The sequence below is a fragment of the Emiliania huxleyi genome (genome assembly GCF_000372725.1).
Source record: "Emiliania huxleyi CCMP1516 unplaced genomic scaffold EMIHUscaffold_94, whole genome shotgun sequence".
Taxonomy (NCBI): Eukaryota; Haptophyta; order Isochrysidales; family Noelaerhabdaceae; genus Emiliania; species Emiliania huxleyi.
In genome coordinates this window covers 426,126-451,051 of record NW_005195017.1, presented here as the reverse complement: position 1 = coordinate 451,051, position 24,926 = coordinate 426,126, and the positions used below count along the sequence as shown (strand labels likewise).

General features: G+C 68.0%; 8 protein-coding genes across 8 annotated transcripts in view; 4 read left to right on the top strand and 4 right to left on the bottom strand.

Annotated features, from left to right (window-relative positions):
- Window positions 1-3,521: 3,521 nt before the first annotated feature.
- EMIHUDRAFT_466198 (putative dual specificity phosphatase) lies at window positions 3,522-5,787 on the bottom strand. The gene is made up of 6 exons (XM_005756948.1): window positions 5,169-5,787; window positions 4,693-5,058; window positions 4,506-4,632; window positions 4,395-4,461; window positions 4,225-4,315; window positions 3,522-4,182 (listed from the first exon to the last, which is right to left on the bottom strand). Exons 1-6 carry the CDS (start codon window positions 5,778-5,780, stop codon window positions 3,712-3,714), a joined length of 1,734 nt encoding a protein of 577 aa, XP_005757005.1. The 5' UTR covers window positions 5,781-5,787; the 3' UTR covers window positions 3,522-3,711.
- A 542-nt stretch (window positions 5,788-6,329) lies between these two features.
- On the bottom strand, window positions 6,330-6,839 carry EMIHUDRAFT_221086 (hypothetical protein; the record flags this gene model as incomplete). The annotated part of the gene is made up of 1 exon (XM_005756947.1): window positions 6,330-6,839. The coding sequence occupies one exon, from the start codon at window positions 6,837-6,839 to the stop codon at window positions 6,330-6,332; it is 510 nt and encodes a 169-aa protein (XP_005757004.1).
- A 1,450-nt stretch (window positions 6,840-8,289) lies between these two features.
- On the bottom strand, window positions 8,290-13,381 carry EMIHUDRAFT_466197 (hypothetical protein). The gene is made up of 13 exons (XM_005756946.1): window positions 12,721-13,381; window positions 12,354-12,569; window positions 11,958-12,052; window positions 11,818-11,858; window positions 11,665-11,750; window positions 11,232-11,386; window positions 10,840-11,152; window positions 10,533-10,628; window positions 10,100-10,382; window positions 9,865-10,028; window positions 9,758-9,820; window positions 8,686-9,243; window positions 8,290-8,598 (listed from the first exon to the last, which is right to left on the bottom strand). Exons 1-13 carry the CDS (start codon window positions 13,375-13,377, stop codon window positions 8,452-8,454), a joined length of 2,874 nt encoding a protein of 957 aa, XP_005757003.1. The 5' UTR covers window positions 13,378-13,381; the 3' UTR covers window positions 8,290-8,451.
- Window positions 13,382-13,901: 520 nt separating this feature from the next.
- EMIHUDRAFT_360271 (hypothetical protein) lies at window positions 13,902-14,495 on the top strand. The gene has a single exon (XM_005756945.1). The coding sequence runs from the start codon at window positions 13,922-13,924 to the stop codon at window positions 14,168-14,170; it is 249 nt and encodes an 82-aa protein (XP_005757002.1). The 5' UTR covers window positions 13,902-13,921; the 3' UTR covers window positions 14,171-14,495.
- A 1,575-nt stretch (window positions 14,496-16,070) lies between these two features.
- On the top strand, window positions 16,071-16,469 carry EMIHUDRAFT_107716 (hypothetical protein; the record flags this gene model as incomplete). Its single annotated transcript, XM_005756944.1, has 1 exon — window positions 16,071-16,469. The coding sequence occupies one exon, from the start codon at window positions 16,071-16,073 to the stop codon at window positions 16,467-16,469; it is 399 nt and encodes a 132-aa protein (XP_005757001.1).
- Window positions 16,470-18,103: 1,634 nt separating this feature from the next.
- EMIHUDRAFT_107715 (hypothetical protein) lies at window positions 18,104-20,672 on the bottom strand (the record flags this gene model as incomplete). Its single annotated transcript, XM_005756943.1, has 5 exons — window positions 18,104-18,719; window positions 19,090-19,160; window positions 19,402-19,483; window positions 19,658-20,131; window positions 20,200-20,672. 5 exons carry the CDS (start codon window positions 20,670-20,672, stop codon window positions 18,104-18,106), a joined length of 1,716 nt encoding a protein of 571 aa, XP_005757000.1.
- Window positions 20,673-21,574: 902 nt separating this feature from the next.
- On the top strand, window positions 21,575-22,939 carry EMIHUDRAFT_221080 (hypothetical protein; the record flags this gene model as incomplete). The annotated part of the gene is made up of 1 exon (XM_005756942.1): window positions 21,575-22,939. One exon carries the CDS (start codon window positions 21,575-21,577, stop codon window positions 22,937-22,939), a length of 1,365 nt encoding a protein of 454 aa, XP_005756999.1.
- Window positions 22,940-24,343: 1,404 nt separating this feature from the next.
- EMIHUDRAFT_422784 (hypothetical protein) overlaps window positions 24,344-24,926 on the top strand; it is a 907-nt gene continuing 324 nt past the window's right edge. The window contains exons 1-2 of the mRNA XM_005756941.1: window positions 24,344-24,667; window positions 24,736-24,755. Of these exons, the coding sequence (XP_005756998.1) occupies window positions 24,367-24,667; window positions 24,736-24,755 (321 nt within the window). The 5' untranslated portion in view covers window positions 24,344-24,366. The remainder of the gene's footprint in view (window positions 24,668-24,735; window positions 24,756-24,926) is intronic.

Here is a 24,926-nt window from a genome sequence, read left to right as displayed (position 1 = left end):
CCTCTGCGACGCTCCGATCGGCTCCTCGACCTCATCGCCTGCGACGAGCCAGCATGGCTCGTCGCTCGACGGCAGCCTGCCCAGTATGCTCTTGGCATTCTGTACAGCCTCGCCAGGCTCTCTGAGACGGCCTGCAGGGCCGGCGCGGACCGCCTCGGGCGCGATGGCCCTCCTCAGTACCTACCTCTTCGATGCCTGTCGGCTCTCCAATCTCGTCGCCGACGGCAGGCCCGCATGGCGCGCTGCTCGATGGCAGCCTGCTCAGTACGCCTTGGACAGTGACTTCTGCCTCGCTGCTCTTACTGCAGCCGCCTCCAGGGCCGGCGCCAGCCGCCTCGCTTCGCCAGTGCTGTCTACGCCTGCGACACGCGTGTCGGCTCGCCGCCCGCGTCGCCCGCGGCGGGCCCGCATGGCGCGCCGCTCGTCGGGAGCGTGCCCAGCAGGCTGTGCAGGGCAGTCTGCCTCACTCAGGGCGCCGCCACCGCTGCGCGGGGCCGCCACCGGCGCTGCTGCCGTGAACACTGCCGCCGTGTACGTCACCATCGCCTCTCTTCATCGCCGATCTCGCCGACGCCGCTCGCCGCTCGCCGCCGCCCTGCCGCTGCCCTGCCCCGCCTAGCCCTCGCACAAACAAACAAACACACACACACACACAGACACATACAGACACACATACAGACACACAAAACACACCCTGCCCCAACCTCGAGCGCCCCGCGCCCTCCCGCCCAACGCCCTGCGCCTCACGCCGCGCGTCCCACGCACGCCCCGCGCCCCGCGCCCCCTCACCTTGCGCCTCACGCCTCCCTCCCCACCCTCTCATGCATTTCTCCTCCCTGCTGCTCGCCGACTCCTCCTCCCCCCGCATGACCGACGACTACCCGTCCTTCGGCGACTCCTCCCTCTTCGGCGCCAACGTCTACTACCCGTTCGCGGCCCGGTGAGGGGCAGGAGCGCAGCCATTCCAACGGCTGGGAAAGTTTCTGAACGGCCGCGCATGCGCCTGCATGCCGGCTTACTAAGGAGGTCCCTCGCTCCGGCTCCTCTCTCGGAAGACGCGCGCCGGACGTCGACGCGAGCCAATCCGATGCCTTTGATCGACCGATGCGAGCTCGCGCGCGCGCGCAAAACGCGCGACTCTGCGCCTTCGGCGCGGCTGCACCGCCAGCGCGCGGCGCGGCGCGCAGAGTGGACGAACATACCAGGCCAGAGTCTGGGGCTCTGCTGCGCAGAGCTGACGCGCAGAGGGGGAGAGAGGAAGAGGTGTGTCCTCGGACGCGCGCCAGTGCTTTTTTAAGATAGTGTTATGATGAAGGAACACTACGGCAACTCTCCGACACCCGCACTCGCCACTCTCGAGGTACACTCTCCCCCTTGAGCGCTTCTGCGTCGCGCTCAAACTCGACGTCGCTCGCATCCGCGCGCACGACCGCATCGCAGCTGTGGGCGCCGGCCAATGAGTGCCAGGTGGGTGCTCCAGGGGGGGCCGCCGAGAGTTTGCGAGGAGCATGACCTCGCCAGGCTCGCCACGGCGGTGAAGTTGAAGCGACTGTAGCTGCAGACGCTCCCAGCTGCTCGGTACGAACTCTGTTCACACCGAGTAGCTGGGAGTGGCTGCGGCTATTAGCTGTGGGCCGCTGTTTTCACGGTGCTCAGACTGCCCCCCGGTTAAGATCTCGTGCAAAACTCTTTTTACCACCTTCAAGTACACCCCCAAGACTCCCCAAAACCGCCCAGGATGAGCTCCTGAGGTGCCAGTCCGCCCGAGATATGACCGGTTGAAGTTGGGGTTCCACGGTCAGGATGGAGGTGCCGAACTGGATGGGGGTCAGCCAGGGAGGCTGTTGTGGCGCACCGGACCGCCCCCCAGCACCGTGCCCCACCCAACTGCATCCATGGGAGTCACAAACGGTGCTGCACTCGCGGCTGCAAGCACTCACGACACTCAAACCCACCACCTGCCTCCTACCCTGTACGAGGAGCCATTTCACCCGTGCAACATCTGCACAGGTGTACCGCCGACGCTCAAGCGCCCGGCCCCTACTAGAGTAGTCTTGGGGGACCCACAAACGACCAATACATCCACTCGGGGCTGCAGCATGTGTCCGGGGGGGGCATCCCCGTGAAGCAGTCAGCAGGTGCCGGACACGGCGTTGGCCGTCTTGGACCGAGATCAGGGCGCAACTGCCTACCTCGTGGGGCTGAAGGACCGTCATGGGGTCGGCTTTGATGCTGCCAATCAGTCGGGTCGATAGGTGGCGCCCCGGCGAGATGCATTGCGGGTGCTTGGCGTCGCCTGCTTGAGTGGCCTGAACGCACTCGCGGGAGCCAGAGAGCAAAGGTGTGCGCGAATTGAGGCTTCTGAGCGAGTCCAGGCAAGCCACAGGACCGGCCATGTGCGTGGGTAGTCGAGCGGTGGCCGGAGGAAGCCTCCAGTAGTGCCTCTCAGTTCGGCACCTCGGTCTCGACCACGACCAGACTGTGCTCAGCTCCGCCACGCTTGTCATCTCGAGCTCTGTGATGCGTCAGAGGTCCATTGCCTCCTCGCGCCCACCACCCATGTAGGCTCGCTCGAGATGGCTCACAAGCCTCACAGGTGGCCACGAGGCCTCGAAGGTGGCTGTCAAGCCTCGGCTTACCCAGACACGCCTCTAGCACCCTTTGGCGTACCGCTGGTCGCCACAGCGGTCGCCTCTTTGTGTTCGCCACGATGGGGTCGTCACACATTGTGGACGCCCGACTGTGTGGACGCCATGGCGCGGCCTTGGCCTCACGCCATGGACGCCACTGTGGGGCTCGCCTGGCGTTCTCGCCCGGTCGGCACCCTTGTGTCGGGACGCCACGTCGTGATCTCGCCCCTTGTGGTCGACACTGAGGTCGCCAACTGTGGACGCCAGCAGCTTACCTTTGGCTTGCTATTGGCATGCCTCTGGCTTGCCTCTGGAGGACTCGGTCATCCGTCCTCGGACAGCTCCACCTCAGGCCCAATGCCTTGGCGGCGGCGGGTTGGGGAGCTGTCTCTCTGGGCGTCACGTTGCATACTGTCTTGCACGTGGCCCCAGTGGAGGTCTGCCCATGTGGGCCGGCCTCTTCCTTGCCGCACCAGTACGGTTCCTGCGCTGCCTGCATTGCAATCGACATTGCGGCGGCATGCGGCGGCATTGTGACGGAACGTCTGGGTGCGGCGGAACGTCGGCTCGAAAGGCCCCATCGCCGACGATATGATGCACCTGCCCCACTGGCGTGGGATCAGGGCGAGATGTCATCACGCGAGATTGCGCACGACTCGGACGATGGGGTTGAGCAAGCGGCCCAAAGCTGCGAGCCGACGGCGACGCGTGCTTTCGGCGTTTCGGCGATTTGGATGGATCGCACGTTTTGTTATGCTTGCTGTTCCCCTCTCCTCACGTTGTGTAGGTATATCTCCTATCTCCTCACGTTGTTGGATAACCTACATAGCCGCTGCGCGGCTATCTCCGATTTGCCGCACGCACCGCGTACTTACTACTTACTTACGTACGAAGGTGGTACATACTTTTAGCTTAGGGTCGTCCCCCTGCACCCCTCCTCACAGTAGAGAGGTCTCCGTATTTATTTATTTGTTTATGCTCCCCCCGCCCCCCGGGGGCGCCCGCCCGGCCCCGCGGGACCCGCCTCGCCGCACGCGCCCGGCGAGCAGCGGCGCGCCGGCGGGCGGCGGCGCGCCGCCCGTTAGTCGAAGCCCGGCCCGAAGCAGCCCGAGCCCGAGCCCGCCATCTGCGCGACGCGCTCGTTCTCCGACATCTTGCTCTTCTGCTTTGGCCCGTCCACCCACCGCTTCCGCTTCTTCTTCAGCTTTTTCTCGCGGTTGCGCTCGAGCTCCTCCGCCGCCTCGGCCGCCTCCCCGTCCAGCGACCGCCTCTTGCCGCCGCCGCCGGCCGGGCCTGCGATCGCCATCAGCTGCGCCACCTTCGAGTCGACGCCGGGTGGGCGGGCGGCGGCGGCGGAGCCCGACGCGGCGGCGGCGGCAGCGGCGGCGGCGGCGGCGGCGACGCCTCGCACGACGTAGCGGCGCGAGGAAGCGCCGAGGCTGATCTCGGAGCCGTCGCGCAGCGGGCCGCACCGCTCGCACGGTTTGAGCTTCGCGCCGTCGACAAACGAGCCGTGGGACGAGTTCATGTCGAGCAGGTAGAGGCCGCCGTCCTGCTCACGCGCACCAAATCGTCATCGGGGCGGTCTTCACACCGGCGGGGCTGCAAGCCCCGCCGTCTCCTGCGCGTGGACGAGCGCGGCGTGCACGCGCGACGCCGACGCGTGCTCGAGCTGCACGTCGCAACTGCAGCGGGGCGGCGCCGCCGACCGGTCACAAGTCGCGGCGCTGCTCTCCTCGTCCCCTCTCTGCGACGGGTTCGCACGTGAGCGAGCGGCCAAACGTGTAGACAGCGTGCTCGCCGATGGGCAAGCTGTCGAGCTCCTCGCCGCCTGACTCGACAGCTGGGCGGGTGAGGCGGCGACGCCGCACACACGCAGCTCGCCGCCCGCCCCGCCGCCGCCGCCTTTGCGCACAGAGAGAGTCGCGCGCGATGCGACCGGCGGCCCGACCGCAGCCCAATATGGAGGCAAATCCGGCGCGCCGCCGCCGCCCGCCGGCGCCTACAGGACGGCGCGCAGAGGGCTCCGAGACGGGCGCCCCTCCTCCCCCGCCGCCGCGACCCCGCCCGCCTGCTGTGGGATGTACACGCCAGAGCGCTCGCCCGTCAGCTCGCGCTCGTACTCGGCGAGGCAGCGGAGGAAGCCCTCGTTCGGGTTGACGATCGGGCGGCGACCGGTGGCGAGGGCGAGCGCCTGCGCGCGGGTCGGCGGCGCGCGTCGCGGGCGGGAGGCGAGGGCGAGCGGCGTCGAGGGCGAAGGGCGAGGGGAAGGGCGGCGGCGGCGCTGGGCGGCGGCCTCGGAGAGAGGCGTCTTGCGCTCGCGCATCAGGAAGGCGAGGACGAGCGAGGCGGAGCGGGAGACGCCGCGAGAGCAGTGGACGAAGACGGCGCCTCCGCGCGCCTCCGCGTCGGCGATGAAGTCGCGAGCCTGAGCGGGGGATGAGGCTCAAGGAGAGACGGGTGGGGGCGAGACGGAGCAGCGGCCAGAAGCGGGCAGAGGAGGGCCCGGCGAGGGCGGTGGGAGGAGGGGGCGCGCGCCTTGTCAAAGTGCTCCTTGATGTCGGCCGCGGCGACGTCGCGCACCGCGCACCAGAGGTGCCTCACTCCCGCCTCCCGCACGGCTGCCTTGAGCGACGCGGGAGGGTCTGCCAGCGCGGTGATCGCGTGGGTGACGCCGAGATGCTCCTTGAGCCGCGGGAGCGCGACGGCGTCCTCGATGTCGCCCAGGTAGAGGAGGCCGGGCAAAATGCACGACGGGTACGCGGGCGGCCGCTTGCCCGCCTTGGACGAGCTGCCCGCCGCGGTCAGGAACGGGCGAGCCGCCGCAAACGCGGCAAACGGCTCTGCGAGAAAGAGGGGCCGCTTGGCGCCGGCGCCGCGGAGGGAGGCCGCCGCGGCGGAGGCCTGCTCCGTGTCATCCGCGACCAGCACCACCGTACGCCCCGCCCACGCCGCGCGCTCGGGAGTGGTGAGCACGCCATCCTCGCCAACGACGGCGTGGTGCGAGCCGCGGATGCGGCGCTCGGAGAAGCTCTCGACGGAACGCAGATCCAGGACGAGCGGAGGGCCGCCGTGCGGCCAGTTCTTGCGGGACTGTAGCTCGTTGAACAGGTCGAGCGAGGTGAGCCCTGCGGTGAGCCCTGTCGTCATGGCTGCAAAGAATACAACAAAGAAGAATTTTACGCCAAGCCCCTCTCACACAGACTGGCTCGGACTGGCACTACAAATGGCACAGCAGGCGACGGCCCCTTACGGGTCGTCAAAGAGGCCGGCGTACTCCTCCGGCCGCTCCTCCCCGGGCTCTGGCTCCTCCTCCTTCGCCCGCGCCCTCGCCCCCCGCCGGCGGCGGTTCCGTGCAGCAAACGTGCCCAGTCAAACGCGGACTCAAGTAAACACGCTGGCCGGCCTTTGGCGGGTGAGCAGCGATGCCACCGGCTTGCCTGCATGCCCTCTCCCTGCGATTCGCTGCGTCAGTAGGGCCCACCTCTCGTGCTGACATCCCTCGTGCTGGCCCCTCGCAGGCATGGCCACGGAGGCGTGGCTCGCCGCAGGCGCGGCTCGCTGGACGATGCAATGGCATGCATGGCATGGCCTGCCTCCTTCGTCCATCAAGGATCCCATCCCGGAAGTAAGTATCGGCCTTCTCCTTTGCACACTGCACCCGGGTGCAATCTGTGGAGCCCTCTGCGCACTGACCGCTCAAATCGGTTGGTTTGCGCAGGGCGACGATGGCTGGAGCACCATCGCTCCGACAGAGTCGACCTCGACGGCGAGCTTGGTCGAGTCCGGATCTAAGCCCGTGGACGCCGTGCGCCTCTCCAACAAGTACGGATCCGCGAACAAGATGTCTCCAGTCCCATCAAGCAATTTCCATGGGAGGCGGTGGGAGCCTGGGATGAAAGCAAGCGGGCCGCTATTCGGACTAATGTCCTCCATTGCGACCCAAGATGCGAGCATCGTTGATGCAGGGTTGGTTGGCACAAACCACGGGTCTCGATGAAGGGCTTGCTTGCTGCCGTGTGAGAAGAGAAGGCTCTGAGTGGCGACGCCCACGTCATCGAGTACCAACTCCACCATTCGGAAGAGTTTCGGGTGGCGCAGTAAGTTGCTAAGTGCCTTGCTGTGGCTGTGCGCTTCGAGGATCTTCGTCCCAGCCTGATGCGGCAGGCCCGTGCTCGGATCTACCCAATCTGCTGGGAAGTGAGACATGGGTGTTGGGACACCAGCTTTCACTGATTCATGCTTTGCCAGCAGTTCCTTTGGCCGCTTACGCCAAGCATTCCAGGGTGCGGGGAGGAGGCGCCCGGGCTCGAGGTCAAGGTCGACTACTCGCCCACCTCCTTCGCCGGCTTCAAGCTCGAGCGCGACCGCGAGCGGCGCACCCTCACGCTGTCCATGCCGCAGAAGATCATCGAGGCGGCACGCGAGCACATGCCCGAGCTCCTCCGCGGCGAGCGTCCGACCGTCCTCAGCGGCAAGCGCCTCGCCGACGCCGCCGACTCGCTCAAGCTCGCCGACCGCGACGGCAAGCTGTCGCCCCAGCAAGTGCGCACACAGAGCATCATCGGCCACCTCAAATTCGTCGAGCGCGTGCAGCCGCGACTCTCCCTCGTCCTCCACCGCCTCTCGTGCGTCATGTCGGCGCCGCCGCCCGAGGCCTACGAGGTAGCGCGCGCCGCGCTCTGCACCGCCTACGACCGCAAGAACGACGGCATCACGTACGGCGGGCTAGACGCGGAGGCCGAGTTGCAGGGCCGCATGAGCGCGCACATCGCCGGGCTCGACTCGCACGCGCCCACCGAGCTCGTCGCCGCCGCCGACGCCACCTGGAACGGCGACCTCGACCTCTATGGCATGCTGCTCACCTGCTTCGGCGCTGCCGTCATGCACAGCGTCAAGAAGATCGGCCTCGTCGTCGACTCCTCACACGAGAGCGAGGCCATCGCCAGCGCCAAAGCGGGCGAGCTCGTCGCATACGCCCGCGAGGTCCTCGTCGCCCTCGGCGCCCCGCCGACCGGACCGACCGTCATCCTCTCGGACAACAAGGCAAACGTCCTCGTCGCCAACAACGCCAAATCCGCCTCGCGCTCGCGCCACTTCCTGCGCCGCTACCACACGCTGCAGCGCCGCATGGCCGACGGCGAGTGCCGCGTCGTCAAGATCACCGACGATCTCATGCCCGCCGATTTCTTGACGAAATGGGTCCCCAAGGAGAAGCTCAAGCGCAGCGTCGACCACGCCTCCAACGCGCGAGCTCGCGTGGTGCATTGGGGGAACTGATCAATGCCGCCTCTGCGGGCCGATCCCGCCCAGCGACATTGGGGGGGGTGCGGTAGGTAGACATTCTACCTCCCATCCAACCCACCGAAACCCGTATGGATGGGTTTTACCGCCGCCTTTTACCATCCATAGCCGTCGGGTTTTACCTCGCGTTCTCTTGGTGTCGTCTATGGTTTGCTAGACCCATGAGACCATCCTCGCCGCGCTATCGGGCGCCTCCACCGCCGCCCTCAGCCACGCCGCTACGACCGTCGGAGGCGTCAACTCCGCCGTCACAGTCCATGCACAAGATGTGCAACACATAAAAACTCTCAAGTAAACTTGGTGCCCTCCAACTTCATGTCGCGAAGTTCGTCTACACGTTGCCGTGTCTTTTTTGTGACTCACTTCACAATACGACCTATATCGCGGAACACGGCACTCGGCAGACTGAGCCGGGGCGGCTCTCCGTCCGGCGGCGCGCCGCCCAACGCCGGCGCGCCTCAACTGCGAGACCTCCTGTCCCTGGTTGGCCGCCAGCCTCATCGGCCGCAGATCGTTCCTAGTCTCTCTTCAGCCGCTGCCGCAAGAGCAGCGCGGGCACGCCTGTGGGCTTGATGCCCAGCGCGGCGACGAAAGCGTCCGCGATACCGGCGGCGGCGATGAGGCCCACCTCATGCACCTCGTTCTCCGAGCACCACGCCAGCGCCTGTAGGGCGGGGCCGACTCGCGCTCTCAGGCAATCGCTTTTCACGCTAGCGCCCTCTCCCACCCCACCCCTTCCCCGTGTGCGGACCTTTTGCTGCGCCGCCTCGGGCAGCCGGTCCACCAGCGCCGTGAGACCGGCCACCTGCTCCAGCCCTGCCAGCGCCGCTGGCGGCGGCACGGCGTCGTCGCTCTTAGCGGGCAGTGAAGAGGCCGAGCCGAACCCGACCGACGAGGTGGAGGTCGAGAGCGGCGGCGACGTCGCCACTGTCGCCGTCGACCCGGTCGTGCACTCGCCTCTCCCCACCGCCGCCACTGCCGCCGCCTCCTCGGCCGCCGCCGCCGCTGCCGCCTCCTTGGCGGCGCGGTTCTTGCCGCCGCCCCCGCGGCGCGTGGCGCGCCCGCGGTACGGCTGCGGCTCGCTGAAGACCGCCGCATCACTGTCGAGCCGCTGTGACCAAGGCGACGCCACCAGCGCCTCCTTGGCGCGCTGCTGCGCCGCCGCCATCAGCAGGGCCGCCGTCGCGCTGTTGCGGGCAACGGCGGCCGCGGCGTGCGGCATCGAGCCGTCACGCGCACGCGCGCACGGATCGGCGCGGCAGTCGAGCAGCTTGCGGCAGATGCGGCCGGCGGCCGCGTCGGACGACCACTGCGCCACGACGGAGAGGACGGGCAGCCCTTCCTGCGGCCGAGGCATGGCCGAGGTGCGGCCGAGGTGCGGCCGAGGTGCGGCCGAGGTGCGGCCGAGGTGCGGCCGAGGTGCGGCCGAGGTGCGGCCGAGGTGCGGCCGAGGTGCGGCCGAGGTGCGGCCGAGGTGCGGCCGAAGTGGCCGAGGTGCGGCCGAGGTGCGGCCGAGGTGCGGCCGAGGTGCGGCGAGGAGAGCAGGCAGCATCCCGCTCCTGCGAGCGGGCGCACGATGCGGCCACCAGCTGCGGCGGCTGCATGCAGCCGAGCAGCATTGAGGCGGCCGTCTCGGCCTGCGGTTGCGTGGCAGCAGCGCGTCAACAGGGCGAGGGCGAGAGGCCGTGGCGCGTCGTAGGAGCGGGGAGTGTGGGAGGGGGAGGGGCGGCGGGGCAAGCGATGCGTCGGTGTGGGGTGGGCGGAGGGGGGGGGGGGGCGGCGGGCTGAGCCTGCGCGGCGGCGCAGAGCAGCAGCGGCGTCACGTGCCGCACGCGCGGAGGGCCGCTAACGACGTCGCAGCGCGAAGCGAGCAGCAGCTGCACCACCTGCTAACAGAGCGGCGCCGTGTTAGCAGCGTCTCCCCATAAACGGCGGGCAGCAGCTGCAGCGCCGGCAAGTGCGACTCGCCACGCAGCAGCGCCAAGTGCAGCGGCGGCCAGCCGCACTGCGAACCCTCGCCCACGCGCGTGCTCGGCAGCCGCAGCGCGGCGAGCACGCCGCTCGGGTCGGCTGGCACGCGGTACACGGCGGCGCCTACATCTCGGGGGCCTCGGCTGACCTTGGCGGATCTCGGCTCGGCCGGCGCGGCGGCAGACGGGAGGCGCCGAGCGGCGTGAAATGCGACGCCTCGGTGCTGAGCACGAGCTCCTGTCGCAGCGCCGCCAGCCGCCTCTCACTCTCACTCCCCCCCTCGGCGACGCCGCCGGCGCCGGCCCCCAAACCGCCGCCCTCGCCGCCCTCGCCGCCCTCGCCTCTGCCGCCTTCGCCGCCGCGGCCGGCGGCGCGAGCGCCCTCCCCGCCGTCCGCGGCGGCGGAGGCGGCAGCGGCGATGGCGGCGGCGGCCCCCTCGGCAGACTCAAACGCGCGCGCGGCTACCATCCGCGCCGCCTGCTCCGGGAAGGGGGGGGGGGAGGGGGGGGGGGGTGCTCTCCCGGAGAGCAGCGGGGGGGGGGGCGGGGGGGTGGGGGGGGGGGGGGGGGGCCCTTCCGCCGGGTGGGTTGGGGGGCCGGGTCCCTCTCCCTCTCTCCCTCTGGGGGCCTCGGTTGGGTCTGCAGGGAAGTCCCCTCCCTCGGCCCACGGCTCGGAACCGCTGTCCACCACCGTCGCAAAGTCGAGGAACTGCGCCGCCGGCGCCTGCCACGGCGAGGCGTGTGGAGAGACGCCGCTGCACGCGCTCCCAACCCCGGTTGGGGTGGGGTGGGGGGGGGGTGCAGGGGTGCAGGGGTGCAGGGGTGCGGCGCCCGTCGACTCTGGGCAAATGTCTCGGGAGACATCTAGGAGAACGCGCCTCGAACTTGTGCAGCAGCGCGTCCCACTCGTGCTGAAGCCGCTCCTACAAGCGTACCACACGCGGCGCACTGTCACGGACGCGCCCAGCCTGGGGCGGCGCCTCCTCTGCTCGCCGCGGCGCCGCGTCTCCCCTCGGCAGCGACGGGCTGAAGGGCGGCTTCGCCTTGCCGAACGCCTCCGCGCCGCCCTCGCCGCCGCCGTCCGCCGTGCTGCCGCCGCCTTCGCCCGCGTCCCCGCCCGCCCCCTCCCCGCCGCTGACGCCCTCCCCGCCGTTGGCGCCCTCGCCGCCCGCCGCCGCCCCCTCCTCGCCGAGCTCCTCCGAGATGGTGGAGAAGGCTGCAGCGAGGAGCCGCGAGAGCGACGCCGACCTACTCTCAGCCGACTCGCTCCGCAAGCCGGGGCGCTCTCCACTCACCCACGGCACGCCGCGGGGAGAGGCTCGGCCACCTCTGCTCCTGCCCCGGCCCCGCCTGCGGCCCGCCCTGCGCGGGCGAGGCCGCCCACTCGCTCCTCGCCGGAAGCGACGGCGGCGAGGGCGACTCGGCGGGGTGGCTCGAGGAGAGGGACGCCTCGGACTGGGACGAGGAGAGGGAGACGGGCGCCTGCTCGCGGCCGCGCGCAGTGAGGACGGATTTGCCTCACACGCGCCGCCGCCGTCGGGTGCCCTCACGCAGAACGACCGCGCGGGGGGGCGGTGAAAAGGGGGAGGAGGCTCTCGCCTCGCCGTCCTCCGACCGTCCACTCCTCTCTCCTCCCCTCTGCTCCCCTCTGCTCCTCTCCGCTGGTCGCGCGCCTCCGTCCTCCAGCTGGGACTCGTCGGGTAATCTCGGGTAATCTCGGGTAATCTCGGGTAATCTCGGGTAATCTCGGGGAATCGCGCCTCTCCGTCCTCCGACTGGGACTCGTCGGTGAGCGGCGCGCGCGGGCGGCTCTTGCCCGCCAGGGAGTGCAGACGCGGCAGCGCGCCTGAGGAGGGCTCCGACTCGAGGGTCGCAGATGCGGCCCAGGCAGAGTGCGGCGACGGCGGACGCGCCGATGACGGATCGGACTTCGCCCGGCTCGGCGACGGGGTACCTGTTCACACACCCGCGAGGGGCGAGAAGTGTGAAGAGCGCCCTCTTCACAGCTCGTGGTGGTGGTGGTGGTGGTGGTGGGGGGGGGGGGGGGGCCCACATGGGGAATCGGAGCGGCACGAACGCGCCGTCCTTGGGGCGCACCCGCAGGGGGAGCTTTTCGCCCTCGGCCACGAGGGGGGTCTCCTCCCTCGCCTACCGACACCGCCCGACCGCCGGGTGACCTCGGGGGCCTCCCCGCTGCCGCCCGCTGCCTCCTCCTCCCTCGCCTTTGCGGGGGCCACCAGGGCACGCAGTTCGGCCAGGTCGTCCGGGTGGACGGGGCCTGCTCACACCAACCTACCCTCTCTCGGGTCATCTCGGCTTCATCGGGGTCTTTCGGCTTCTCTTGGCGAGGTGGTGCGAGGGCCTCCTTTCCCACCCCGGCGGGGCGGGTGGCCCGAAAAGGAGGAGGGCTCTCCCCTCTCTCAGCTCATCTCGGCTCATCTCGGTGAACCCGGCGCCGATTGTCGCGCGAGGAGGAGAGCTCGGTCGGCGCGTAGCCGAACAGCCGCTTGCACTTATGCGACATGTAGAGAAACACGCCCTGGCGCGAGGCGTGGAGGATGAGGTCGTTGCATGTCTGCGCGAGCTGCCAGTACTGCCGCATCTGCGAGGGCAGCATCCGCATCATCTGCTGCTGCATCCGCTCGCGCTGCCCGGCGAGCAGCACCTATTCGGGCGCCGCTCGTGCACTGGCCGATCCGATCCGAGCCCACAAGTCTCTGCCCGGCCCGGGCGGCGTTTGCTCCAGCTCGAGCCTCCCCCGACCCATCTCGACTACATCTCGACTACATCTCGACCATATCTCGACTATCTGGCGCCTTTTGCTCCAGCTCGAGCCTCTCCCGCCGCACCCTCTCGCGCTCAGCGAGCGTCTCGGCGCGCAGCCGCTCCATCTCCGCCTGCTGCCGCGCCTGCCGGCGCGAGAGCGCCGCGAAGTGGTGCCGCATCACAACCTGCCACAGCCGCGCCACGTCCTCGAGCCGGATCGGCTTGACGAGGTACGACTCTGCGCCCGACCGGATGCACTCCTCGACCATGGCGCGCTGGTGTATGGCGGACATCATCACGACGCAGCGCTCGACCCGCTCGACCCGCAGCGCGAGCAGCAGCTCCTTGCCCGACATCCGGCCCGGCGCCATCACGATGTCCACCAGGATCAGGTTGAACTGCTCTGTCGCCGGCCGCGCGGCGTCGGCGGCGAGGAAGTCGAGTGCGGCCTCGGCCGAGCGTGCGATCGTGACTTCGTAGGAGCACTTCTCGCAGAGCGCCTGCACGACCCGCGCCGCAAAGTCCTCGTCCTCGACCACGAGGATCCGCAGCCTCTCAAACCCGCCGGCAGTATCCTCCTCGGCGGGCGGCAAGGCGCTGCTGCTGGGCGGCGACTCAGGCGGGTGCGCGGTGGCTGTGGCAGCCTCCGGCGCGGGCGGGTCGGGGGCGTGCATGCGGCGATGAGTGTCGTTGATGGACCTTTGCATGAGCTTCAAGAATTTAAAGCTATAAGAATTTGCTGCGCCCTCAGCCTACTCCAGCACTTGGCGCGGTGTGCCCCCGTCCACTCGCGGGATCGCAGTTGCCTCTGCGTGTCCTGGGGAGGTACAATAGTGTCGCCACCGGAGAGACGACTCGACGCCGAGCTGAGATCGGAGATCAAAGCTCTGGCAGGTCGCACGTCGCTCCTTTGACGCCGACGTGACTCACTCGTGCAGATCACATCAGGACACGGTCTCGACGCGCTCGGTACGACGCCTGCGACCCGTCTCGGGTCAGGTGGCACGACGCTCATCGCGCCTGCCAGCGCTGCCGTGCAGGCTGCCACGACGAGGTCGAGCACGCTTCTATACGCTCGCCCAGCCTTCCTTTCCATCCCATTAGGCAGCCTGTGGGAACGGTGGCGGTCAGAGGCAAAGCCTACGAGGGGTGGTGGAACCATGTCACGGCTACTGCCGGCTCGACCCTGTGTGTGCTGTGTGTGTGTGTCTTTCGGTGTGTGGACACAAGGAATCCCGCCGTCTAACTGCCATGTCACGGCCGGTCGGCTGCTGCTCTCGCCTCGCTGGCGGCGCGGTCTGGTGCCGCGGCGCCCAGCTCTCCTGTGGGCTCGCGGCGGCTCGCCGCCGCGGTGCCGAACAATGTGATCAGTCCGGATTCGTCCCGGCGTGCCGCCGGTGCCGCTTCCTCGCCGATTTTTGGCTCGACCAGTTTGTCGACAAAGTTGCCTCCGAGCTCCTGCTGCTCGACTGCGCGGCGGAACCGGCCCATCGCGGCTGAGACGTGATGCGCCGGCACCGGGGCAACGGCGCGGGACCATTTCCAGGCTCTCTCGAGCAACCTCAAATTTGGCCGATTTTGTGGATCTCAACCCTGCTGCTCTCTGACCACAACCTCGCGGCCCGCTGCGCGGCTCTCCGAGCGCGAGAGGAGTCGTCTACGAGGCGGCGGCGAGCGCAGGCGGCGGCGGCGCGGCGGCGCGGCGGCGGATCGCGGCGCAGACAACGGCAGCAATCTGGCTGCTGCTTGCTGCTGCAGCAGCTGCTGCTTCGGCTGCTGCTCCGCTGCCGCTGATTGTGGACACGATTCCCCCGATAACCCTGCCCGCCCGCTCCGCCCCGCCCGCCCGCCGCTCCCCGCTTGCTTGCCCGCCCGCCCGCCCGCCCGCCCGCCCGCCCGCCCGCCCGCCCGCCCGACCACCCATTCCCATCACCATCTCACATACCTTCATATAGGCGCTCGAGACCTCCTCTCGCTGCCTACTCGCTGCCTCTGGGGAGGAGGGGAAGATGTCGAGCGGGCGCCACTGCGCTAGCACGGCCGGAGGCTCCTCCCCGAAAGGCAAGTGTTAGCCACAAGAAACCGAGACCCCTCCCCACCGCCCTGATCCCCCCACCCCCTTGCTCCCCTCCCCCCCTCGGGAGGGCCGAACTGAGGCGCCCGTGGGGACCCCGCACTTCCCTTCCCCCCTCGGAGGGCCGGACTGAGGCGTCGAGGGCCCCGCTCTTTCCCTCGCATAGCGGCCACTCTTCGGATCGCTGGTCGAGCGACCCGGGGGATGCCCCGCGCGCCTGACCCAGGCGCGAAAACGAATCTGCGAGGCGTGGCCGCTCACGCGGCCCGATGGGGAGGAACGGGGCGAGCCCCCTCCAACCCACCCGCGCTAGGTCTCGGGGGACGAAGGGGTCACACCCGACGACCTCGGGAACTAGCCGGGGCAGTCGGAGAAGTGGCAACTCCGTGCACTGACGGTCGGCCGTCAGAAAACACGCCGCCGTGGCTCGGGTTACACCACTCCTCGCTACCCAACGCGGCCAAAGGATATCCACCTCGAGAACCTCGTGAGAGAGAGAGAGAGAATTCTTGATACGAAACCACGACGACACACACCAGTCGACTCGCATCGGTTGCCTCCATGAACGGCGGAGCTATTCTCGCGTCCACACCACACCTGGCTCCAACGTGGACACGCCCATAGCTGGGGACACTACTAGGTCACGCATGGCATCAGAAGTTTTATCTCTGGGCCCCGAAAGGCATCTCTAGCAGCGTCGTGACGCATGCGCCCTCCCCTCCTGGGCGCATACGCCTCACGTCTCGACAGAGCATAAGCCCTTGGCGTGTGACGAGACGAGTTCTTCGCCATCGCAGCGAGCAGCAAGCCACTCTCCGCAGCAGCCGGAGGCATCGCCGCAGCACTGTCTGCGCCGCGGTCCCGCACCCGTCGACGAAGCTCCCCCCGCGGAAGACCGCGCGTAGCGACGCCTTGACGATCGAGATGAGCGCGCTTGAAGCTCGCCCACCTACTGCCCCTGAGAGTTGGTTACCGAGTGGGATCAGCTCCCCCCCTTGGGATCGAAGCCGCCACACCTCGCACCCAACATCCCAGGCAGGATCAGAGAGAGACTCCGCACCGGACACCGCCCGGGCACAGACCCCCTACCCGTCGGACTACGCCTGGACCCCTCACAGAGCAGCCCACGCACAGGTCACGCATCGGCAGATTTGACACCTGGTTCAGGCGTAGACAGCACACACTGGTCACAGTTGCATAGCCCTGCCGGGGGGGACGAGTTCGCAAGGTTAATACCTCGTGTTGTGTGTGTTTGTTTGTTTGTGCGAGGGCTGCGGCTGGGCAGGGCAGGGCAGGGCGGCGGCGAGCGAACTCACGTGTGCCTTCATGTGCGCACCGCACGAGAGCCAGGCGCACGCTTCGCACGGCGCTAGCCTCTTCGTCGCGGAGGTTGGCGAGGCGCTCCGTCGCGCAGGAAGCCTCTCGGCGCGCATCACCGGCCGGCTCGCTCGCATCGACCGCACGCTCTGCCGGGCGGCTCTTGTCGACGCGCGAGCAGGTGTGACCAGTGAGGTGGTGGTGGACGTGTCGCAGGTCATCGGGCAGCTCTTCCACGATGGCGAGCTGGTGCAGGTCCTCGGGGAGCTCAGCCCGCCGGCTCTTGCGACCGACCCGCCAACGCTCCGGGCGAGGATCCTCCGCAACGTTGACGGCCTCGATCTCGAGGCGTTTGAGCGCGCAGTCGCCGGAAAGCACAAGTTTATGGCCGAGCGTGGGCTGGCGTAAATTTATCGTCCGTGCAGCGTCGCCTGTCCGATCCGCGCTGTGATCTCGAGTTTCTCCGGTGCGCCGCGAGAGGCATCCACCGTGATCTACCTGCTGCGGGTGGGAAGTTCCGCTCCACGACCTGTTCCACGGCGGGTGGGAAGTTCCACGGCGGGTGCTCATGCGGTACGGCGGCGAGCGCAAATGGCGGCCGGCGCGAGACCCGCGAGACGCTCGAGGAGGCGGCAAAGCGCGAGCTGCAGGCGGAGTAGCGAGAGAGAGATGCGAAAGAACCAGCGAACCCTCGCTCCCTCTCTTGCGCGCTCTATTTATCTCCGAGCGCGGCGCAGGTTGAAGGACACCGTCACCGACGAGCGCGTTGGACTTTTCACTCCGGACAAAGACGGCTACACGCACACGAGCCGCGGTCGTGTAGCCGTCTTAGCGGCGAGGCGCGGGACCATCTGTGGCGAAGTGGGTCGTGTCCTTCAATTTCCGTCAACCCAGCATCCACACCCTTTAAAGTTGCAATAGGAAATGACCACTTTTGATGTTTTTTATTCGTGTTGCTCCCAGCGCCCTCGCCCGCGCTCCCTGAGGCCATGGCTGGTGCTACTAGCCATGGGGGCAGTTATGGGGGGCTACCTGGCTACCGCGAGCAGAGCGACCCAACTCGTCGAGAGCAGGCGGACATCGCTTCCAGGGAGGGGGGCGCGCTTCTCTCCACGCCCCACCCCGCCCCCCCTAGCATGTGGTGAAGCCTCTGGGGGGGTCGGGACCCCCCCCCTAGCATGTGGTGAAGCCTCTGGGGGGGTCGGACCCCCCCCCCCCTAGCATGTGGTGGGCACCCCCCAGCAGTTCGTGGGCTAGGAATAGCCGCCAGAGAGCCGATTTTGCCCCAAAGTTGTGAAATCGTGGCTGGAAGTCCAATATCTTGGAGAATCTGACCAGTCTCAAGGCTCATGTAGCTCCAAAGGATGATCTTCCCCTGGAAAATGCTGCGAAATGAGGTGTAAAATCAAGGGCCCGGGGGGCCTTTGACCACGAGTTTTTGGGGGGTCCTCGGCCCCATGACCCCCCCCCCAGCATGTGGTGGAGGCGCTGGGGGGGTCGGGACCCCCCCCCCCCTAGCATGTGGTGAAGGTGCTGGGGGGGGGTCGGACCCCCCCCTAGCATGTGGTGTGGAGAGAAGCGCGCCCCCCTCCCTGGAAGCGATGTCCGGGCTCTTGAGCGGCTGCGCCACTGGCAGACGGCAAAACTGGTCGAGTTGCATTTGTCTGGTATTTGTCGGACAAACGCTGCACTGGTTGAAGGTAAGCGAGATGAGGAGCGCGACTTGGCTCATCAGCAAGGCACTGCGAAGCTGGACGGGACAGGCGGTGAGGCGGTGCGAATGTCGGTCCATTCGGGGTCGACCGCGGCCGCCAAAGCTGCGAGCAGCCAAGGCAACGCCATGCTATCGCCATGCGGCGAAACTTCAAACTTCTCTATGTGTATGTAGCTCTTCGACGTACGGCATTCCCGTAGGAGGACTCTGCTGACACAGGGTTTTTGCTGAACTAGTCAGCCGGAATTCCGGAAACAAATACACCGCCTCAGAGTCAGACACGTTCCAGAGTACCGAAAAGTAAGAGAAGCAAAATCGTCAGCGTCTCTCACCCCACCGCAAAGTCGCGCTCGCTCAGCTCCTCTTCCTCTGCCACCGCCGCGCCGCCGCCGCCCTCGACGGCTCCCGCAGAGCTGAAATTTAGTACCCGCAGCCGCCGGCCCCGCCGCCCCGCCCAGAGCTCGCCCGCCGCGGCGTCGCCCTTCGCCGCCCGGGGCCGCAGCAACGATGACCAATGCAGCGCCAGCGCGGCGTCCGCTGCGGCGGCCGACGCCGGCACGATCCAAGCGGAGCCGTCGCCTGCGCCGTCCGTGCCGCTGCCGCCGTTCGCGTCGCCTCTGCCCGCGCTGGAGGAGGTGGCCGTGTCGGGTGGCGTGTCGGGAGCCCCCCACTCGTGCCCTGCGGGGGGCGGGGCTGCGGCGACGGCGCCGCCGGAACCCACCACGTTTCCAGAGCCCTCGGCGCCGTCGGCTTCTAGCGCGGCCTCTTCCCCAGCCGCTGTGCCCGCGCCCGCCTCCCCAGCCGCCGCCGCCTCTGCCGAGCCAGGCATGCGTGTCAGCGAGGCGACCACGCGCATGCGCAGGAGGTCGGAGAGCGCGCCATCCACGTCGAGGCGGGCGCCGCCAGTCTCGATCGACCGCCGCGCCTCGCGCTCGAGGCTCCTCCTGTTCACACCCACACCACGAGTGAAGAGACGCCGTTGCCGTACTCCCGACAAGCCCGCCCGCCGCCCCCTCCTCTCCAGGGGCGGGCCCCGCCGCCGCCGGAGCCAGTTCAGCAGGGTTGCGGCGCGGCGCGCGCGCTGCGTAGCGGCCTGCTGCTGCAGGTAGGGCACGACGGAGGCGGCGCCACGCATGGCGAGGTGTGAGGTGCGGAAGCGGTTGAGGAGCAGCTCGTACCTGCCCGCCGATCTCGAGTGATCTCCGCCAATCTCAGGTGATCTCGGGTGGCATCGCGTGGTCTCGGGCGATCCCGCGTGGCCCTCGAGCATCTCTCGGGTGATCTCGTTCGATCTCGGGGGACGGCCACACGCACCGCGTGAGGGCGTTGTGGTAGCCAAGCGACGTGCGCAGCAGCCAAACGGCGAGAGAGACGCCCGCGATGACCTGTGCATGGCCGCTCGCGCGTGAGGAGACGCCGTCGTCCACACTCTCGACTGGCGCGGGCCGGGGCGCGACGTTGAAGCACGGGCGGCCATAACCTCGGGTGACCTCGCCTTCTGTCTCCGTCTCTGTCCGTCTCTGTCCGTTTTCGCACGCACCTCCTCCTCTCTCTCTCTCTCTCCCTCCCTCTCCCTCTCCCTCTCCCTCCCCCCCCCTCTCCCGTCCCCTCTCTGTCTGTATTCACGTTGAGCCGCGGGCGGCCACCCAGGAGCGCGCGCGAGGCCCAGAGGGCGTAGCCGAGGGTGGAGAGCGAGATGAGGTCGAGCCTGTGTGCAAGGCACCGGGGCGTGGAGGAGACGCTGCTCACCAGCCGAGGGCGGAGAGCGGGGAGGGGTGTCGAGCCGCAGCGCGTCCGCCGCGCGGAAGCACACGCGCGAGCCTACTCACATGCATCGGCCGCTCGAGGGCAGGCTGTCCGCACCTGTCGGCGCGCAGTACACACGCGCGAGCCTGGCAGGACCACGCCGAGGTTGGCCATCGGCACCTCCTCAAAGATCTCCATCTCAATCGACGGCAGCGACGACGGCGGCGAGGATCGCCGCCGCTGCCCCAAAGCGCCCTCGCGCTCCCCTCGCCGCCGGCCAACCAAGACGGAAAGGGCGTCCCGCAGCAACCGGCGGGGCGGATCCGCGGCGGGCGGGCGGCGGCGCCAGATGAGGAGCACTTGCTCGAAAGTTGGCTCGACGAGCTCGCACTTGCGGAAGAGGGACGAGGCGAGCCGCCGCTTGCCGCCGGTTGTGCCGATGGACACCTCGTCCGCGATCGAGACCCGCTCGACCAGCTGGCCGCCTGCGCCGCCGCCGCCGCCGCCGCCATCGCTGACCTCAAACGGAGCGAGGCCGTCGAGCTGCGCCGACGCGTTGAGGCCGGCCGCGTAGCGTCTGACGGCGGCGAGGGGAGAGTCGGAGAGCCACCTACGCACGGTTGGAGGACGCTGCCTCACAGCGTGCGGTGAGGTGCGAGGCGGAGGACGGCCGCGCACGTGTTTTGGAGATGGACCGCTTTCTGCCACCAGAACCGGTCGACCACCCTCTCCACTCCCGTCCCGCGCACAAACGCTAGGATGCGCCCTCCGAACGGCTCGCCCGCGGTCGCGCCGCCACCGCCGCCGCCGCCGCCGTCGAGCCGCTCCCTCACAACCTGCTCCAGCGACGGCCTCAGCCCAAGCGCCTCGCCGATGTTTTCGTCGAGTTCTGCCAGTCGTGGCCGATCGAGCGCGACGCGGAGGAGATACCCCGTGTTGAGGGCGGCGGAGAGGCGCATGTCCCGCATCGAGAGCGGCCGCCAGCCGCCCACCTCCAGCCACAACCGCACACCAGACACGTCCATCTCCAAAGTTTCTGCCTCAAAGATCCTCCGCAGCTCGTTCTCGCCCGGCGAGGCTACCGGCAGCGCCGCGCCCGCAGGCACGACGAGCTTGCGCACTCCGATCGAAGAGGCGAGGAGCAGCAGCATACACGCAGACCGATAACACAACCCCGGAGACGCACAAGCACAGAAAGTCGAGAAGCTATTCAGACCTTGAGCACTTGAGCACTGGATAGGGTCGGTTCCGCATGGTACGGGACCCCTCGATCGTCTCGCCCACCCTCACTGGTGTGTTCATCGGGTGGGGTCATAACAAACACGGTACAGGATCGAGGTGCACGCTGGTACGCTGCCAGAGCAGTGCCGTCCCCCCTCTCCCCGACGGCGATGGCGGTGTGACCGATCGAGCTACAAGAGGAGCTCGTTCAGCAGGATCCGGGGAGGTCTGGCGCACTACCTCACTGGGCCTGAGACCGCCGGGACAGTACCCGTCACCGTCTCGAAGAAGATTCAAGAAGATTCAAGAAGATTCAGACCTGTACAACTGTATCCTTGGGCCGCGTTGGGTAGCCTTCCTCTCTGCCAGGGGCCCCTCCACTCGCCTGCACCTGCTCGAACCCTGTGAGCACTGTGCGGCGTTGCACGCTCGAGGTCGTGATGTAGTAATGTCGCGGGGGAACGTGCAGTGGCGTGAGGGCCTGATTGGTGGTGACCTCGTGCTGCATCAGCGTGCGCAGCATGCTCCCTCACCCGGTGCTGAGACATGCTGGTGGGCGACTGGCGCCAGCTTCTCAGTGCTGTCCTTGGCGTTGTGCAGCATGTCGCAATACTCCTAAGTAAGACAAAGATTTCTTGAAGGAGAATGCGTGCACCACAATTAGTGCCGTCGGCTCATACACCACAAATTATTCATTATCGTACAAAGGAGAAGTTTACTTCGTATGGTACCCACCCCCTACATTAATTCTTCGCACGTACATAGACACATACAGCCGACACGAGTGCCAGGGCCACCCCGAAAAAAGTGGTGCTCGCGATCCATTGGCTGGATGGCTGACTCGAGCGTCAGTGGCTCGATCGACCACGCCGACCCCGACCAGCCGCCGCCGCCCAAGCTGTCGGCAGATGCGAGCGAGGAGGAGAGGACCGCACGTGCTGCGATCATGAAGGAGCGGGCGAAGAGGCAGCGGCAACAGCACGAGAAGAACAGGCAGCCGAGGGAGCGCAGCGAGCGGCAGTATGAGAGCGGGGCGGCCAAGCGCAAGAAGGCGGGCACTGAGGCCAAGAAGGCTGATGCCAACCGCCGCCGCCAAGTCGTCAGTCAGCACCGCCGCCAAGCCAGGGAGAAGGCGCGCCCGCCACTTGGCGAGAGCTTTGCCTCCATCCGCCAGCGCGAGGAGCAGCGGCTGCTCGGCGAGCGCTTCCTGTTCGTGCCCCAGCGCGTGCGTGTATCTGAGGGAGAACTTGCTGGGCAGTGCGGCACCATGCTGGAGCGCGGCCAGCTGTGCTTCCCCGACCCGGTGCCAAACGACCCGCGGCACATCATGAGCCTGGAGCTTGACGCCTCGGGCCGCGTGGCAATCACGGAGCCAAAGCACCACCACCAAGTGCTGCTCGACGGGAGCGAGGATGAGAAGCCGGTGCTGCTCTCGCCGTACGCGGTGGAGCCGTGGCCGAGCGTCGGGCAGCTCGTGGACATGCACCACGGCAGCAACTTGGAGGACGAGCCTGATCGAGCCATGAACCACTTAGGCACTGTCGTCGCCTTTCATCCATGGCAGCATTGGGGACTCGAGGGCGAGAGCTTTTACCTCGTCAAGCGGCAGACATATGCGCTGCCGGAGCATGTCGAGGCGATGGCGGGAGGCGACGTGCGCGTGGGCTCGTGGGTGCGGCTGCTGCCTCCGCACCCGGATGCGCGTTACGAGCTCGGCCGGGAGGCAATCGCCCCCAACGCATACGGGCAGGTAACGCGGCGCAGGTTTGAGCTATCGGAGACGATTGCACGGCGCATGCTTGAGCGCCTCCACCTGCAAGAGCCTCTCACAACGGCCGACACACACAAGCTTCTGGAGATCGTGCCCGTGACAGGAGCTGAGGAGGTATACTTGCCGTTGCCCGACGTGCACGTGGTGCTACACCGATGTGAAACATGCAGTGACTGCTTGGTGCTCGAGTCCACATTCTTGCTTGCCTACGACACGGACTTTGCGCCCCTTGACAGCGAGGACATGCAAAACCCGTGCCGCTCTCACTGTCCAATAGATCATGATTACATGTGCAAGTGCGCGCGCGAGCAGTACTCACACTGGGAGTGTAGGACCGGATGCCGCGATTGTACCGGTAGTGGCAGCGAATTGGACAGCGAGACGGATGAGGAGAGTGCGCCAGCAGATATGTCTGTGTCCCCTTAAAAATATCTCCTTTGTACCCATGCGGAGCCTTTATTCCGGCCGAAGGCCGACGCATCTCGCGGCGAGACACACACTGACCACTCCTCCCCATGCCCCCTCCGTGGGGCCGTGGCCCGCGTGCCGCAAGGCCCGCGAGCGTGCGAGCCGCTGGTGCGCCTGCCCAGTCGGGTGGTCCAGTTCGGCTTGCCCTTGCCATTCTTTGTACCCTCGGCCTGCTCGCTCGCGTCGCCAGCCAATGCGTCAACATGAAAAAGGATCCTCATTTGGCGTTTGCTCGAGGCGGGCGTGCTGACTTCCGCGGCCGCAATGGTGGGTCGCGATTCCCCGGGTGAGCGGTCCCGTGCTCACCGCGAGGCCGCTCCTCAGAGGGAGTTTTCAGCGGTATTTCAAGTCTGTCGTGATCCCCCACCAAGCAGAGAGACCCCCCCCAGCCAAGCAGAGAGACCCCCCCCCAGCAGGCCCTGCTTCCATTGGTTTCGGATACCTCAAGTTCGAGTTCACTAGGACGCCGCGGCGCCTCATGGCCAAGCTGGAGCAGGGGACGGATGTGGAGATCACTACCTCCTCCTCGGGCGGCCGCTCCAAGCACATCCTCACTCAAGTTGACGGGTCGGCGGCGCCGCTGCGCGCTGGCCGCGCGAAGCTGTCGCGCAGGGGTCGGCGCGGGCGCTGTGGGCGAGCCTGCAGCAGCAGCAAGCGTAGAGTAGCGCCTTAGTCATGCTCGCTGCTTCCGCCCCCTCCCCGCCCTCCCTGGTCAGCGCCGTTCGTGGAGGGCTAGGCGCTCCGGCCTCCGCCCGGGGCTCTCGCGACTCGCCTCTGTCTGCCGAGAGGGGGCTACCCTCTGAGGTCAACGCCCTCTGTGCCGCGCCAAGACAGACCCTCGGCCGGGGACCCTCTGAGGCCAAAATCAGCCAAGAGAGGCCACAGAGGCTGTAGGTATATTGTTGGCAAAATGTGGCGGCACAGAGTCAGAGTCAAACCCTCTGTGCCGCCAAGGCAGGGGTCCGACCCGTCCTCAGAGGGGGGTCTGAGGCCTCAGAGAGTGTGTATAACCCCCTAGTCTGCCACTGTCACCGGTAACTATTTTTTTTGCGGCACGCGCACAGGCCTCTCCTCCGCACAGGCTCTCACTCCTCCCCTGCCCCACTCGCCCCGGCCGGGGAGCGGCGACGCGCACCGGGGGCGTCGCTGTGGAACCGCGCCGTCGCCGGCGCCCTCCTCCGCCGCCCCGCGCTCTCGCCTGGCTCCCAACGGGCTGCGCCCGGCGGGGGCGGAAAGCGACGGGCAAAGTGGGCGCTTGGCGGGGACAAAGACGCGTGCGATCGGCTCCCGCCCGGGCCGCGCGATGTCGGAGCTCATCCATGGCCCAGTCGCCGGCGCCGACCTCCTCCCCCCTCCCCCCTCCAGGCACTCCTCGCTGAGCCGCCATGTCCAAGCGTGGTCGCGCCGGCTCGATGGGCAACAAGTTCCGCACGACGCTTGGTCTGTGCGTGGGCTCGGTGATGAACTGCGCGGACAACACCGGCGCCAAGAACCTGTACATCATCTCGGTCAAGGGCATCAAGGGCCGCCTCAACAAGATTCCCGGCGCGACGTGCGGCAACATGGTGATGGCGACTGTCAAGAAGGGCAAGCCGGAGCTGCGCAAAAAGGTGATGCCGGCGGTGGTGGTGCGGCAGCGGCGGACGTGGAGGCGGGTCGACGGCGGCGGGTACATCTACTTTGAGGGTGCGCGCCGCCCCAGACTAGCGGGCGGAGGGGCAGCCGCGCGCCGCGCCCGCAGCGGGTTGGTCAAGGGGGATGGAAGGGCAGGGAGGTAGAGGGGGGGAAGGGGCACGGGGCATTCGCATGGGGAGGAGGGGCTGCTGCGGCGCGAAGAGGGCGTGTCGGAGGGGGGTCCCTCTCGTTCCCCCCGCCGGCCTGGCCCGTCCCTGTCCCGTCTCCGCCCGGCGACTAGACTCGCCCCCGTGCAACAACGCCCCCCCCC